This window comes from Dryobates pubescens, chromosome 25 (assembly GCF_014839835.1).
Source record: "Dryobates pubescens isolate bDryPub1 chromosome 25, bDryPub1.pri, whole genome shotgun sequence".
Classification (NCBI taxonomy): Eukaryota; Metazoa; Chordata; class Aves; order Piciformes; family Picidae; genus Dryobates; species Dryobates pubescens.
In genome coordinates, this window is record NC_071636.1 from 7,113,621 (window position 1) to 7,130,382 (window position 16,762).

General features: G+C 41.9%; 1 protein-coding gene across 1 annotated transcript; it reads left to right on the forward strand.

Moving 5' to 3' along the window:
• The first annotated feature begins 310 nt into the window (after nucleotides 1-310).
• Nucleotides 311-16,044, forward strand: PPP1CC (protein phosphatase 1 catalytic subunit gamma). Its single transcript, XM_054173307.1, has 7 exons — nucleotides 311-514; nucleotides 9,699-9,830; nucleotides 10,941-11,171; nucleotides 12,638-12,742; nucleotides 13,582-13,805; nucleotides 14,236-14,370; nucleotides 14,776-16,044. Exons 1-7 carry the CDS (start codon nucleotides 460-462, stop codon nucleotides 14,863-14,865), a joined length of 972 nt encoding a protein of 323 aa, XP_054029282.1. The 5' UTR covers nucleotides 311-459; the 3' UTR covers nucleotides 14,866-16,044.
• The last annotated feature ends 718 nt before the right edge of the window (nucleotides 16,045-16,762 follow it).

A 16,762-nucleotide genomic window follows, 5' to 3' on the forward strand; every position in this document is an offset into this window, starting at 1 on the left:
GCGCCAAACGGCCTCCCCGGTCCAGCTCACGGCTGGATTTGGACGGACCGAGCTCCTACAGCCCCCTCGAATCGAAGAGGCAGTAGCACCGCACTACTTCCCCACCCGTGAGCGGAAGGATATTACGACCGTGGCTTAGACTCAACTCAACATATTGCCTTGCCCCGCCCCGCTCTTCCCGCCGGCCTCTAAAGGGTTTCCGGTGAGCCGCGTCGCGTTCCTAGTATCCGTGCGCCAGGCTCGCTCGCTGAGGCCGTAGCGGCCATTTTGTTCAGAGCTCCGTTTCTGCTGAGAGCAGCGGTCGAGGGGGGTGGGGGGGGCGGGGGGTGAAGGAGAGAAGCGGGGAGGAGAGGAGGAAGGGGAAAACCGGGACAGAACGAGGAGAGAAGTCGGGCCGGCCAAGCGGCGAGCGGAGGGAGGGGAGCCGCGGGGAGAGGTCCGCCCGGCCGCTGAGAGGCGATGGCGGATATAGACAAGCTGAATATCGACAGCATCATCCAACGGCTACTGGAGGGTGAGGGCCGAGGAAGGCGCCGGGTGGGTGGCCGTGGGGTCGGTGGTGACTAGGCCGGTGCTGGGGAGTCCGGCGGTGCGGCGTCTTCGTGGTTCCCCCTCCGGCAGCGCCGCGGGTGATGCACCGCGTCCTGCCCGGCCGGTGGGTTCGGGGCGACCAAAATGGAGGGGCACCGAGGCGCTTTGTCTTCACGGGGCTCGCTGCCGCTCCGGGTGGCTCAGCCCTTCAGCCCCAACTTTTCCCACAGTGCTTGTGTTTCCGAGCTGTTCCTGCCCTCTGGTCTCCTCTGCTCTCCCGGTGCAATGCTGGGTCCAGCCGACTGCCTCCCTCCTCCTCCTCCCCTACAGCTCTAGGAAGAGGCTTAATTTAGTATTCGTAGGAATGTGTTTTAAACACTCCGGGTTTTTCTCTTGCCTTCCACAGATGCGCATAGGGTCTGTGCTCGGCTGAGTACTCGTGGGGATCTGGAATAAGATCTCGCATATTTAAAGAGTCTGTTGAGGAAGGGTTTCAGAAAGTCGTAAGGAGACTTGCAATGGGTTTCAGGATACCGTGGGTTTAGTTTTGATTAGCTGCTTGCTTTCGTGCTATCATGGGACTTTGGCTCTTAATTCGTAACATATGGTGGCCTTTTAGGTGTGAATAAAGGGCTGGTTTTCGGTGCTTCTCACAGTCTGTGGACGCGCTTATTGTCCTGTAATTGTTGGTGCTTTTGTGTTGGAAATAGTAGCTTGGGAGTTCCTAAATCAACGTATAGAACGTATAGAAGTTGCAGGTCGTGTTTTAAAGGCATCATTCCTTCGGTTGCAGAAGTTCGCACCGGACTACTGATCTTTCTTAGATGCTGGAAAGTAGCCGGATATCAAGAAAAATAATTATTCACAGAAGGAAGGTAGCCTGATCCAGCCTTATTTTATGTATGTCAGGACATGCATCTGATCTGCACTTCCACTTGAAGAGCGCTTGGTCAGGGATTTAACTTTTTTCCATTTGGCGTGAAGTCATCTGAGATGTTACTGAGGCAAATGGTGAAGCAATGTCTTTCAGCTCTATTACACCCTTTCCTTCTTAGAGGAAGATGTTGCTTGTGTAATGGTTTGGATAGCAAAAGGTCAGGGAGAGGAACTATAGTGCTACTGTAGAAATTATTTGGAGTTTAAAATCCTGTAGGTGTTTTATGAGACTGTTGAACTAGAATGAGTAAAAGTAAGTGGAGCTTTTCCTCTGCTTTGTGTTGGGTTTTGCTGGTTACTGCTTTAAAATCTTTAAAGGTTTCCCTTCATAAATGTAGACCAGTATTTTCCTGAAACTGGTGGTATGATTTGTAGATGTCAGATCCTATGTGTCATAGATTTGGTGACATATTAATACATGCTGAACTTTACTACAGGTATTGGTTATTATTCTTGCTCAATTTCCCCTAGTGTAACTTTTTCAGTTTTCTAAAAGTTTAAATTCTGAATATCAAAAACCTCCTAGAAAGAGATCTGAGTGACTCTGAATTACTTGTCTAAAGTTTCACAAGGTAGTAAGATGTCCCACGTCAGTATGTTACGTTGTTGCCCAGCTTATACTGGTATTAAACATTTGGAGGAGATGAGAGCTGGTAAATCAGGCTTCAGTAGGTTTACTGACAAGATCTTTTAAGAGATAGGTTCATGCAACTGAAGATGCTACCTGAGGTTGTATCAGCTGCCAGAACTGAAACTAATTTTTTTCCTTTATTGACGTTTCTGCTGGGATTTGGGATTCCACGAGGCAATGATTGGCTTGCAGTATTTAAAACACTTAGTAACTCATGCTAGTGCTTTTTGTTGTTGCTTATTAAATGTCTGTTACAAAGGCCTTTGCCAGACACAGTAATGATTGACCTTCCTGGCATCTGTCATTTTTATGTTCCTTTTCCAGAAAAGGGCAAAATGCTACTGCTGTGTTTTAGCCAACGCTGCATTTTTTGATAGGGTGCAGAACTGTGTGATTTACAGTGCAAACACCATTCTCCTGGGTTGTTTAAAACTGGCTTGATTCATCCTTTCTCTGAAATCACAATGGTCTGGCTAGATGGGTGACAGGTTTGAACTTCTAAGGTGAAGATCTGCATGGTATTATGTGGAGTGGGAAGAATACCTGAAGTACATGTATTTAGATTTGGAGCAAACAAGGAGCAAATTTTCTGTGTGGTTGTGGTAGAACTGCATGGTGTTAGCAATGCAAAGTCTACTGTGCCTGCATCACAACTCTACTTTAGTGACAGCCTTTTCAGACAAGGTTGTGCACTGATTAAAATTGCACTCGAGCATGGAAACAAAATCTGCCTTAATAATCAGCTCACTCACAAACTGAGGGGCTCAAACCTTTCTGCAAGCTTTACTTTTTAGAGCAGTGTGGTATTTCATTACTCTTACTGTTTATATGTTTTTCTAACAGTTAACTTTAGGTGATTGTGCTAGTAAAATGCAGAGGATATGGGCAGGGAGTATTATCCCTTCCTTTTTAGAGGTAACTAACCCATGAATTAAGGACATTCTTGGTGAAATACTTCAAATCAGTGCAAAACTCTAGTTACTTGTGGATTATAACATGCCCTAGCATTGCACTGGTGGAAGTGACCAAGAGTGACACCAGGAATGGGATCTAGCCTAATGCTTGAGGTAAAGTGGCTCTTGTTTTTATTCTTAATGCAGGCTATTAATGATGTATTTGTGAGAGATTTTACTTGCTTTCAATCCTGATGTCTCTGATTCAATGAGATTATTCTTACTTTCCCCAAAAATAGTTGATATTTTCCCACCCACATGAAGCTAGCTATCTGGAATTATGAGTTTGTTTTTGAAAAGGCTTAGAAGTATATATTTAGCTTCTTATTCTAAGGTAAATATTTGAAGAGTCTTGATCCAAATGTTTGTAGTACAGAGCTGTTTGGCTTTGAAATGTCACAAAAAGCATTTTTTGCTACCATTGTTCTCAACCTTGGAAAGATGTTCAGTGAAAACATTGAACATACAGATTCTGTTCTGTAATTGAATTTTTATTTGTTAGCTTCTTTACTCACGAGAGTTGTGTTCTGCCAGAAACAATTTCATGAGTTCAGGTTGTCTAATTTTTGTCACTTTAGTAATTGTTTTCACTAGACAAATGCTTCTAAAATGTAGTAAATGACAGTGTCCTGCATTGAGTATTGAAAGGTTTGCTCAGTGCCCTGGATAGTGGATGAAGACTCAAGTATTGATGGAACTAACTCACTGTACTGAGGAATAAGGAGGGGAAAACACGAGAGCAAATTACTCTCCTAGGATGAGTGTTGTAGGCTGTAAGTAGTTTCATGGTTCTGAGCTTGCAGCTGTACCCATCTGCTGGTAGACAAGAAGATGCTGGAAAGCTCCCTTGAGATGAAAAATCGGTGGTATCTGTATGGTCACAGAAAGTTGCAGGAAATGGCAGAATTCCTGCTCAGCTCCAGGTAAAGAATGAGTGACAAATCCCGACATTCCCTGAGCATGAGCAGGGCTTCCTTTCATGTCGCATCAGGTGGTGTTCCTAGAACTTGACCCCCTTATCTGTTTCCTCCATCTAGTGTGTTGGCAGCTGTTCACAGATAAGTAGGGTATGGTTTGAGAATGGAGCTCATAGAACTATATCTGCAAACCAAGACTGAGCTGTGCTGGTCTTACCACGGTAACAGTAAATAACAAGGTAAAACATTATTTCAATGTATTTAAGTGCAATCCAAGCCGAAATACCATACTGAAAATCTTCTGGGCTGCAGCCTCTGCAAATGCTATGAAGGGGAAACTTAGTAATGAATGGAGGCTGCTGTGGATAAAGCCACATGAGGCTAGAATGATGGTAGCCATTCTGAGAGCTGAAATCCTGGTTAGTGCACTAAAATGGGCAAAAAGACTCTAAATCCTCAAAACTTTGCTGTTTATACACCCACAGAGTTCTATTCCTGGTAAAGCCTGTTGTATAGCTGTCAAGGAGATATTCTCTCTAATTTGCTTTAAATGGGGAAGGAGGTTCATCCAAGTTATTAAAAATAGTTGAACTAAAGAATAAAGATAAACTCCTGCTGAGAACAGAGATTTTTTTTTTTTCTCTGATTTTTTTTCACCTTTCTGCCTAATACAGCATTGGTTTGATAGGAAGCTGCTGTTTAGCTTCACATTCTGCAATAAGTATCTGATTCTCTCAGATGTTCATCTGAAATGTGGTCAGATTTCATTGTGCAGATACTGTGATTTTCTAACAGGCAAGCAGCACTTTTTAACCTCAAACCATCTAATTTTCCATTGTTTGTGTAGCTTAACGTTACTTGTTACCTTCTGCAGTTTCAATAATGGGAAATAGGAGCTCAGTGTTGGGAAGATGAGGATTCGATTCCTATCACTGCTGGGGATTCAGATAAATCAGTTGAATTCTGTGTTGTCCAGTCAGTGAAATGGAGGAATTTGGATGTGAGTACCTGTTGCTGTGTAGCTTTCTCCAGTGCAGAAAGATGTTACAAGGTGAATGTTTTTCAGTCACGCAGAATCTTGTGTGATAATGCTTCTGTGAACTCCCGTCATACTAAAAAGCAGACTCCAGCTTTTCCTTTTTAGAAGCTGAGGCAGTGAGGATTTGCTTTTCAGTTTCAATTTTGAATATGAAATGATCTGATCAAAGTTGGTAGTGCCTGCAGTAGAGTAAAACCTTTTTTAATGTCAACCACTTGGAAGTTATTTATTCCCTTTGTGCATGTGGTGCAAAACTTGAATGCAAAACTGTCATCAGGGACTGCTAAAAACAAGATTAAAAACAACCTGTGGTATTTTTGGAGCTGTCTCTGGGATTGTAGGCATCACATAAATTAGGGTAAAACTGAGAGACTGGTTTAATAAGCCAGAAAATGAACTGCCCTGCTGATAGACTGTTTTCTTTAAAATATTTTCTATGCAAGAACTTGATTCTAGCACTTCAGCTGGCAGCATTTCAGCTGCTGCTTTTAATGTCATACTGAAGGAAAATGACACCACTGGAATCACTGATATTTTTGAATGCTTTCCTAAGAATTCGTCCCTTTCATACTAATTTGGAGTGAGGTGATCTACTCAATTTTATAGCAGCATTTGCTTTCCTTAAGGATGGTAGTACCAAACTGAATATTGAAAGGTACTGGTGATGGGATGTGGTGTTAGGGATCTGTTACACTCTTCGTGGATGTGGTCTGCTGGCTGTTGCACATTCTAGATCCTGCAGTTCTTGACCCATTCGTTCTAAACAAAGGAAGTATTAAAGTTGTCTGAGATGTCAGGTGGTGTTTTAGCTCCTGGCTGCTGCAGCTCTGTGTGCTTGCACCAAAATGACACGGGTGCCGTGTTTGTTCTTTTGCCTTTTCCTTCCTTTCCCCCTCTGCTGGGCGGCTGCCTCACTGCACTCACCTCTGTAACTCATTTTGGTCTTGGCCTCTGTTGTTGCTTTCCAGCAGTTCTCCTTGTCTTGGAAAGCAGCATTAATTTTAGTAGTTGGAGCCTATGTTCAAGTAAGTAGCTCTGGAGAGATCATCCAGGCTCCAGGGAAGGATCTCTTCTGCAGTCTTTTCTATGCAGTGCAGAACTTACTTTTCCTAAACTTCTCAGGCTTGTACAGTGGAGATTTTACTTGTTAGGAGACTGCCCAGAATGGACTTTGACATTCATCTGACAAAAACGATGTTTGAGAAGAGGAGCATCTGCCTAAATGAGGACTGGAATACATTAATGTCTGGAAGTAGTGCAGCAGTATGTTGAGACAAGACATAAATAAAATATCATTTGAAATGAGCTGACTTTTTTCCTCAGCTGATTAATCTTTGGCTTGTTCTGTCAGTTCCAGGCTGTCATTTCTGAGAGGTTATTTTTTTATGCACTGGAAGAACAAATGTGCATGTTCAGTACTATCGAGCTGTTCTTTTGGCTTTATGACCAAGCTGCCAATTAGTATCATACTGTCTGACCTCAACAAGTTGCTTTGTTTTGCTCCAAAGCAGAGAAAAGAAACTGTAAACACAACATCTTTTTCGTAGTATATTACTTCTGCCTTTCTCAGTGGGACTGAGTGACTTGAAGACTCTGAGAAACCTTTTAAAAAGTCATTCAGGCTGAACATCATGCATTTCCTTGCCAGCTCTTTCATCGGGGATGAGAAAATCTTTGCACTAAAAATACAGCTCTCTCAAACCAAAGTGCACTTCTGCATATTTGATTCTTCTAAAGCCCAAAATAACTTATACACACACACAGAGCTTTTCAGGATACATAGGTTGATATTAGAAGAATTTCAGCACTACTGTTTGTTCTGTTTATTCTGCGTTGGATGAACATGATCTGCATGTCACCAGCAGGCAGTGTGCTGCAGAATGGGATCGGATTGTCCTGTTCTTTCTTCCTTCTGCTGTCTGATAGTGAGTTTGGAACTGCAACAAAGCATTTTATCATGTCAGGATTTTCCATAAGTAGGTGACTGCATGAAGACTGTGCTGGTTCCACAAAAATATATTGGAGAAACATAGGAAAGCTGGGTCTGAAACAGTAGTTCATAAGATTTTCATCTAATCTTCATAAAAAAGGAATGAATATGTTTTATTCATTAGCTTTAGTGACTCAGTGCATTACAGAGTCTGTATAACATCTTACACTTTTTAATGTATGGATGTGCAATACAGGGTTTGTGTTTAGCAATTTCTGACAAGACCAAAACATGGAAAATTCAATTTTTGGTTTCTTAGAAAGCTGAATGCAAGTATGTTGTGTTATCTCAAAAGCCCTGAGACAGGCCGTCCTGGGAAGTGGTTGAATCGTCATCTGTGGAGGGATTTAAAAGCTTCATCGACATGATGCTGAGGAACATGGTTCAGTAGTGGACTTCGTGATGTTGGGTTAATGATGGGACTTGATGACCTTGAAGGTCTTCCACCTAAATGACTCTATGATTCTAAGCAAAGAAAAATTATAAACTTTAATAAGAGTAGGGGGAAATGTAACATTTCTAATCCAGCCAGCTGATCACTTTCTTCTATACATTTCTGGCGATTTCGCATTTTGAGTGACTTGCTCATTGCTCGGGAGTGTTTGGAAAATTACTTTACGGATGAAGAAATGACTGGATGAAAAGCCTTGTGTGTGATAAACTGCTGTGACAAAGCTTTAGCTTTCATTTATATGCTTCATTACTTCCAATATTTTAATAGAAGACATGAAGCTTAGTGGTAATTCCAGTGTTGCCATGCAACGTCAGTGCTGCGTGAGAATACATCAGCAGTGGCAGATAAAGGAACTTGTAGTGCTTGAAAGATAAGAGTGTTGAAGCCTTAACATTTGACCTACAATTAACTGAATGTCACTGTCAGTAGATACTGTAATTGGAACTAAAGTTTAATTTCAGAGCTTGTTTGAGGAAAGGTGGTATGTTTTAGGGTTTTGACAGTGGTTCTGTAGGACAGCCTGTGCCACCATGACTGGGATCTCTGGGAGTCAGTGTGCATGGCAAAACTGGTTTGATGGTAACCCCATGAGTGCTGGCAGAGTTTGTGCCCAGTGGCACTTGAATTTATGAATAGGTATCACAGAATCATGATTGCATTCTTTGTCTAGATAAGATGCATGCTGCCTGAACAGTGGTTTTTACTCTAGATCAGACGCTTGCACAAAAGTAGGAAACTTTTGTTCAAATGATAAATTGTAATCCTTATGGTACAGAACTATTTTTGTTCTTGTGCTTCTTAAAACATGCCCTCTGCCCAGCCTTACTTCCAGCAGTTCTCGCTTCTTGATTTCATCTAGCACAAGGCCCACAGTGACATACAGAGATTTATCTCTTCCATAGTATCCAGATTTCTCATTCAGAGCTTAAACAGGATCAGGGGAGTTAGACTGAAATGGTATTTTGAAAGTTACTCAGGAATGCAGGAAGATAGTATTGTGCAGGCTCTTGTGTTTGATTGCCTTTTTTGAAACTCAAGACAAACCCTTTTTTGGATAGCAGCGTAGATTATTCTGTCTTAATGCCGTGTGAGTTGTACACAGTAAGTTGCCTGTCTAGGCAGCATTACAAGTGCAGTGATTTTTGTTTCTGGAGCTGTTGTCAGAGTGTTGCCAGGCATCTGAGCTTAAAGTTCTGAGGTCATTCAGCTTTGATGCAGCCAAACCAATGGGTTATGTTGTAAAGATGACTGCTTTTACGTTATAATCTTAGTGGAATTTGCTAAAGGATTTTTTTTGCTTCCGTTCTTCATGTTGTCACTGGTTGTGACACCAAATAAAAATACAATAAGCTTCACCAGTTATGGCATAATCACAATTCTTATTTTCTCATCCTAACCCTGAGAATTGTGGCATGACTTAGTCATAGTCACAGAACTTGTGCCAGATGAATGGCCTTTGTATTTCTGGGAAACAGAAAGTTGAGGTAGAAGTGATAGATAAATGGAGAGAAAGATGTGCTGCTGCTGTGGAAACTTGTTAGGTCAAGCTGGTTCCCTTGTCTTTGGGGAATATTAAAGGGAACCAGGTATTGTGAATTGTGATGGAGGAGGGATGAAGTGGTAGGTTTCCTACGAAGTTGTTCTTCACTGTGCTCAAAGGCAGGGATAAAGAGAGTTAATCTATCTGTAATCCAAAAATGTCTCTTTGCCTATAGTTCAGACCTTCCAGTCATGCTTATTGTTCTTTCATAGTTGCTAACTGCAGTGTAGAACAGGGCAGCTCAGTGTCTGTAGGTGCTAGAATCTCTTCACTAAATGCTGTCTTGGGCACAGTTAGAAATTTGCACATTTGTGCTATGGGGTTGATGATTAGATGGGAGACCTCTCTTAAATTCAGGTAGCTTTCTGGAGAATAGGTGTAGAGCCAGTTTGTCCAAAAAATAAATATATATGTATAGTCACATTGTCAGAGATGGGTTTATAATAAATAGAACTAAATTGATGCTATTTAAAATGTGACATTTAATGGGGGAAGTGTTGAGCCATGAATTCTGTTACATGGCAATAACAGAACCAAAGCAGAACGTGGTACCCTTTCTCTGGTGACACAGCAGTACAGTTTCACCTCACAGATTGACATTACTCCCTTATCTTCTCATTCTGTATCACAGTGGCATTTAGTTGGGTTCTTTAAATAACACAAGGGACATTGTTGATTTTGCTAACTTGCCTTCTGACTCCTAACAGTAAGAGGATCAAAACCAGGCAAAAATGTCCAGCTTCAAGAGAACGAAATCAGAGGACTGTGCTTGAAATCCAGAGAAATCTTTCTGAGCCAGCCTATTCTACTAGAACTTGAAGCTCCACTGAAAATATGTGGTGAGTACCCTGGTTCTGATTTGGGGTGTTAGGTAAATGCAGACATTAAGGAGAGAACAAGTATCAGATGCTACTTTCATTTATTAACAGTGGAACTAATAAATAATTGTAGCAAGAGGGGAAAATAAAACCCTGTTGGTTGCTTAGAGCAGAGGAATATGGAGGGAATAATAAACATGGGAATTGGAGTGAAGAACAAAATAATCCAAACCCAAACAAGAACTGGAAGGAGTTTTTGTATCAGTGAAATAGTGCTTGGTCCAGTCGTGACTGAACAAGGGGAAACAAAGGAGAACTGCAGGGGTTTATTGTAGCTTCTATTCATAGAATATTTCAAAAATTTGCTAGAAACTCAGTTTTCTACCCTGTTTCTTGGAATTACTTTCTAGCTTGATTATTTCACCCTAAGTGTACACAGTGGTGCTCATTTTGCACACATGTAGATGTCTCATTATGCTAAAAGAAGGAAGAATATAAAAGCCTCAGTAAATGCACTTTTCAAAGCTTCCAGCAAACAGCATCTTCTGCTCTAACACTGAGAAAGCATCTCATTCAATATTTATAACATTGGTAGTCTAAAATCACGATCCAGTGTTCTGCTTGCTAGAGACCAAAAAATAATTTAAACCAAAGGCAGAAATACCAATTTTATTTTCAACACAGTTTCACTGCTAGAATTGAATCAGTGTTTCAGAAAGGCATCAGCAATAGTACAATGCAAAGCAAATTCCTCAAGTGGTCAGTTTTCCATCAATGCTACTGGTGCTGTGTGGAAATACCAAGAATGAGGTGGAGGTTCCTGACCTCACAGCCACTAGTCAAGTAGAACATTTAACTGGATGTCATATTTTCATCTGACCATACATCCAGTTTCTTGGAATCTTGATTTCGTTTTACATGCCTGAGTATTTTGAAGTAGCTACAAACTTCATCTTTGTGCAGTTAACCACAGGTGTCAGACTTCAGAATGTGATACATTTATATATATTAAGATAATCTGTAATTTTTAAGTGTGTTGTAGCCAGCACCTACTTACGAGCTTTTTGTGAAGATAGAATGAAAGAATGTAGCAGAGGGTCCCTTACATGTAATTTCTGAATCCTCTTTCAGGTGACATCCATGGACAGTACTATGACTTGCTTCGACTCTTTGAATATGGAGGTTTTCCACCAGAAAGTAACTACCTGTTCCTTGGTGATTATGTTGACAGAGGAAAACAGTCTTTAGAAACAATTTGTCTTCTATTGGCCTACAAAATTAAATACCCAGAGAATTTTTTCCTGCTCAGAGGGAACCACGAATGTGCCAGCATCAATAGAATTTATGGATTTTATGATGAATGTAAGTAACACAGATGTGTGCATCTTTGGCTGGGGAAGCAGAGCAAGGAGGTGCTGTTGCAGTGTGAGATACAGTTCCCTTTGCACACTTGTGAGGGGCCCTTGGCCTGTTTTAGAAGGGGAAATGTGTCCTTTCCCTGGCATCCAAGCCTCACATTACAAAGCAGCAAGCAGGTAGGGCAATTTATTGACCACTGCCTAAACCCTCAGTTCTCACTGGCACATGTTGTTGAAGTTGTTAAGACCGGGTCATCTAATGAGACCTTATTTTAGGAGGGAGTTTTACTTTCAGTGTTTTATAGAAGCTTCCATTCCTTTCATCCGAGGGATGATGATGTACGCTTGTACTATCTCCTAACTGGGAAAATGGGCTGGTCTTTGCTATGGTTGTTACACTGCTTGCAGTCCTTTTGAGATTAAGACCTGTAACTTTGTAATGAGGGGGAAAAAAAAAGACTTTGTCCTTCTCTGGATGTGGTCCTGCTGTATTCTGTGCTGGTGCTTTGGCCTGAAAGAGCATTTTCCTTCATAAACAGGACACAGCCTGTGCAAAGCCTTCAGTGTGATGTGTGCTTGGATGAAGCACCAGACATTTGCAGATGGGTGGTTTCAGCTGCAGTTGTTGCTGGAACCAGTTTGTCACCCTTTCAATGAGGAAATGTGCTTGTATTTACCTGGTTATCATGAGCACTCCTGTTGAGCTGGTAAGGTACAGATCTGTCACCATGGGTGCATCAAAGACTGTGCTGTAAACCTTACCTTAAAGTAACAAGTAGTTCTGCTGTAAAGCAGAAGTGCATGTTTCAAAGGGTGTGACTTCATCAATCCAGATAATGTAGAGGACTGAACTGGTTAAATCACAACTTGTGTTCTGGGGTGTATTTGGCTTGCAGCTCACAAGATGTACTCTCCATGTCTTGTTCTCCTTCAGAGAGGAAACAAAGATGTCTGGTATTTCAGAGTTGACTCCTCAGAGATTAATCACAGGCTTAGTCATATATCACAAATGTGTTCAGGGTTCATGTCTGGCGGGAGAGTCCCTTTGAAAGTATAATCTTAGTGGTTTCATTTTTCAGTCCCATTTCTTCGCTTAGAGGGACTTTCTGTGAAGCACTAGCAGGATTTTAAAGAAAATCTGCTTTCCAAGAATTGCTCTCTTCTCCTGAAGGAAATATCACATAGCAAGATTTCCTGAAATGGGTCACATTCTCCAAGGGATAATTTTTCAAAGCAGTGTTGGGACTGCACAGTTCTGTGCTGCCCTCAGAGCACTTTGCCACACTGAGACCTTCACAATTTTCTTGGAAGCAATAAAGTATGTCAGCTGCTAGCAGAGGAGATCAGTTGTGTGTAGGCTTTAATGCTAATGTTTTGCAAACCCTTAAACATAAGGCAGCATTGTTAAGTTGGTTGTAGTTGTTTGAAAAGCATATTGACTTCTTTTTTTCTCTCTAAAATGTCTTCCAGGTAAGAGAAGATACAATATTAAGCTGTGGAAAACCTTCACAGACTGTTTTAATTGTTTACCCATTGCAGCCATTGTGGATGAGAAAATATTCTGCTGTCATGGGGGTGAGTTACGGTCCCTTGGGTTGACAGAGGAATTTAAATGCTCTGGTATCTATCATGGCAATGTCATGTTGACTTTGCAGAAGCTTCAGGACTTCAGGCATGTTAAACATGCCTTATTCTTCTGAGTAAAGAATCCATGTAGGTTTGTTTAGACTTAACGTGTCCATGAGTTTTATGTACATTATGAGAACAGATGTTTTCATAGAATGGTTCAGCACTGTTACTGGAAGATGGTTCAGTAGAATCCCCCTAACATGAGCAAGGCTATCTTCCACTAAATCAGGCTGCTCAAAGCCCCAGCCAGGCTGAGAGACTTAGTTTCAGTGGTAGGAATTGGCTCTGTTATGCTGTGATACCTGCTTCGTGCACCTCTTAAAAGTACCCATACATACTGCACCCAAATGTTTTATCACCCACAAGTAATTGCAGTTGCCTGTGGAGGCATGGGTGAGAAATGCCACAAGGGCTGTTTGATATTGTATTTCATCTTCCTAGGCCTGATCCTTAAAGTAAACATGCCCTGTACTGTCTAGTGTTAATGCCTCTTTTCCTTCACAGCTCTTGTAACAGATGCTTGCAAAATATTACCCTGAGATTATCGTAATCCTGTAAAATGTGGAAATGGCTTTGCTGATCTTGCTTCAACTTCTAGAAAGTGACTTGTCTCTGTCACAAAGGCTTTGCAATAAAGGCTGGATTAAATGTCAGTTAACGTTGCCATCGAGCTGCGTAACACTGCGGTGGTGAATCGCTTTGAACGCAGATCATTTTTGCCTTTGATACCTCAGTCCTGCAGAGGAAAGTTGGACTAAAACATGAACTGCCTTGACTCCAAACAGGTTTGTCACCAGACCTTCAGTCAATGGAGCAGATAAGGCGAATTATGCGCCCCACTGATGTACCAGATCAAGGTTTGCTCTGTGATCTCCTGTGGTCAGACCCTGACAAGGATGTCTTGGGATGGGGTGAAAATGACAGAGGAGTGTCCTTTACATTTGGTGCTGAAGTGGTTGCGAAGTTTCTCCATAAACATGATTTGGATCTCATATGCAGAGCTCATCAGGTAATTCAATCCTGTGCATTAACCCATTGAATATTGGGTTCAGAAGGACCTGAGGTGGTCATCCAGTCCAATCCTCCATACATATCCTCAACATGGGACTGGTCAGTGTAAGCCTGAGATGCTGAGGACCTTGCCCAGCCAGGTTTTAAATACCCAGACTCCACTGTCTGAATAACTTCTCCCAGTGTCTAGTAACCCCTGTAATGAGCATTTTTTTCTTAATACATATAAACTGGTTTCTGACCAGGATTGTTTTGAACCTAGGATGCTGTTCCTGAACTGTATCTTGCCATGATATTCCTGTTTTGATGTGAAAGTTGGGAACTCATGCTGCTTAGATTTTTTTCCATCTGCTGGCTCTATTAAAGCTTCTTTGCACCTTGGTCAGAAGAAGTTCTCTGGTCTGATATTTCTGCACTTCTCCCTAAAGGTTGTTGAAGATGGATATGAGTTCTTTGCAAAGAGGCAGTTGGTAACTCTCTTCTCTGCCCCAAATTACTGTGGAGAATTTGATAATGCAGGTGCCATGATGAGTGTGGATGAAACTCTAATGTGCTCTTTTCAGGTGTGTATCTGAAGATCTTACCTCACACTTTGAATCCGTCCTATTTTGAATGCTTTTCTATTCCAAAACAATAATGTTTGTTTCAGATCTTTGCAGATATCTCATGTGGGCAGGGCTGGGCTGTTTGCACTCAGGTATTTGAGAATGTGATCAGCCCATGCTGGTATGAGTAGATGAACTGGTTTATGCTGGAATTAAACCATCCATCAGCTGTTAGCCGGCTTCTACTGGCATGGGCTCACCAACCAGCTTCCCTAAGCCCTTGCCCTAGTGCTGAGTTAAAAACACTTATTTCCTGGCATATTTGTGACTTGTCCAGATGATCTAACAGCCTTATTAGTGAATTAATTGTTCAGTGACAAGAAAAATAAAACATTTTGCTAAACAACTGAATTCTCTTTGCAGATTTTGAAACCTGCAGAGAAGAAGAAGCCCAATTCCAGCAGACCCGTAACACCTCCCAGGGGTATGATCACAAAACAAGCGAAGAAATAGTCACTCTGGCGCTGCCTTGTTGGGACTTGTACTATAGTATATAACCTCCATTTTTAAACTGTCATGTGTACTGTTCAGCTTGCTCAAAGTAGATAAATGTGTTTGTGGTTTTCCTTTTGATTCGATGAATGGCATTTGCTGGTTGTAACAGCGAATGAAAGACTTTACTCCCTCCCAGGAAAGAGAGTTTTAAAGTCCCCTTCCGTTGGTGTTCCAGCTGTACACTCCACAGCAGCTAATCCCGTCCTCATGGGTAGTTGTGCAACTGACTCTCCAGAGAGTAGTGGCAATGCTTGTTTTCTTCTTTAGGAGCTAAAGAGGGCACTAGTGTGCTGTGGGAGTAGAGATTTGTTACTGTCAGAATGATATACTGTTTATACAGACCACTGTGAACTTTTCTTTTTTTTACATTCAAGTTTGTTTTAAAGGGATTGCTTTTCTTTTAATGTCTCGTCATCTACACGTTAGTTTTATTGCTGTCAACATTAGGAGTAACATTGAACCTTGCCAGCATCACTGGTATGATGTATATTTAATTCAGACACGCCCCCCTCTCCGTATACTTCAGATGACAATTAAAGCCATTGTTTTAAGTGTTTGTGTCTTTCCTGAAGCCAAAGTTTGCTTAGAAAACTTGGTACACACCCCAGCACCCTGAGCTTGCAGGGCTTCCCATCCACGCCTCCTCATGAAGACTGAGGAAGTCCTGGCTGGAGTAGACAGCAGAAGTGCTGTGCTGTCTGTTCTGTTCTTGGCCACAGTAAACACTTTTTGTACTGTTTCCGTGCGTTCCATCATTTGGACGGTCTGATGGTGGCCTCAGGCCTTGCAGCCACTCTCAGACGGCTGGAGGTGACCCATATGGTTCTAGATCTGCCCACATGGTTTGTGCTTTTTAGTTGAAAGACTGTGTTCTACAAAGAGACCTAGGAAAGAACTTGAGGAGCCGACTGGAGGCATTGATCTTGACCATTGGTTTATATGAATCTCACAGAATCTTGTTTTTTAAAACCTGTTAATCTTTTTTGAACAGATAACAGTGTACAATACCATGTAGTGAGAATCACTTATTAAATGAAGAAATTGTTAAACCCTCTTGGTGTCAGTTTATCACAACATACACACCACTGCTAGCACAGGACCTGGCTTAGGTAAATAAATTGTTCTGGAAACTCACAAGTTCTTGGTTTGGATTTGTCTGAGGTACAAGCACTTAGAGGGATGTTTTTAACCAGGACCATTGATCCCAATCTACTGCTGGAGCTTTAGAATCAGAATTGCTTTGGTTGGAAAAGACCTTTTAAGATCATTCAGTCCAACCACTATTTCACTCTTGCCACATCTGGTGCTAAACCATGTCTCTCAGCACCCTGTCTCTGCCTCTTCTAAACCCTTCCGGGGATGGGAATTCACATCTCTGGGGAAGCCTGTTCCAGTGTTTGAGAACCACTTCAGGGAAGTATTTTCTACTGTCCAACCTAAATCTCCCTTGCTGCAACTTGAGGCCCTTTCCTCTCTTCATGTCACTTGGGAACATAATACTCATAAGCCTATGCCCCATCCCACTAGAGTGGGAGATACAGTGAGCTCCTTGGGCCTGCAGAGCTGCTCTAGAACAGCTGCAGGGATAAAATTCTGGTGGTTGGTGGAGCCTGGCTAGGAAGAGGGGGCTTGTCACTGAATGCCCAGCTCAGTTAAACACTGGCTTTTATTCTGTGCAGCTCAGCAGGTGAGTTTCCCTTCACTTCTGGAGCAAGCCAAGCTTTTCTGACAAGAATGTATCTTTGGGGCAGTCCCTGGCTATTGATCTTTTTGGTTTCTGATGTATTTCTCTGCCAAATCAAAGAGCTATTTTCCTACTCTGAAAACCTTCCTTCCTTTAAAGCTAACTAATCGA

Bases quoted from the DNA above. Each gene is read 5' to 3' on its own strand.
- PPP1CC (XM_054173307.1), top strand. From the start codon at position 460: ATGGCGGATATAGACAAGCTGAATATCGACAGCATCATCCAACGGCTA. The intron at 9,831-10,940 runs GTGAGTACCCTG...ATCCTCTTTCAG, and splicing joins AGCTCCACTGAAAATATGTG to GTGACATCCATGGACAGTAC. The intron at 11,172-12,637 runs GTAAGTAACACA...AATGTCTTCCAG, and splicing joins TTATGGATTTTATGATGAAT to GTAAGAGAAGATACAATATT.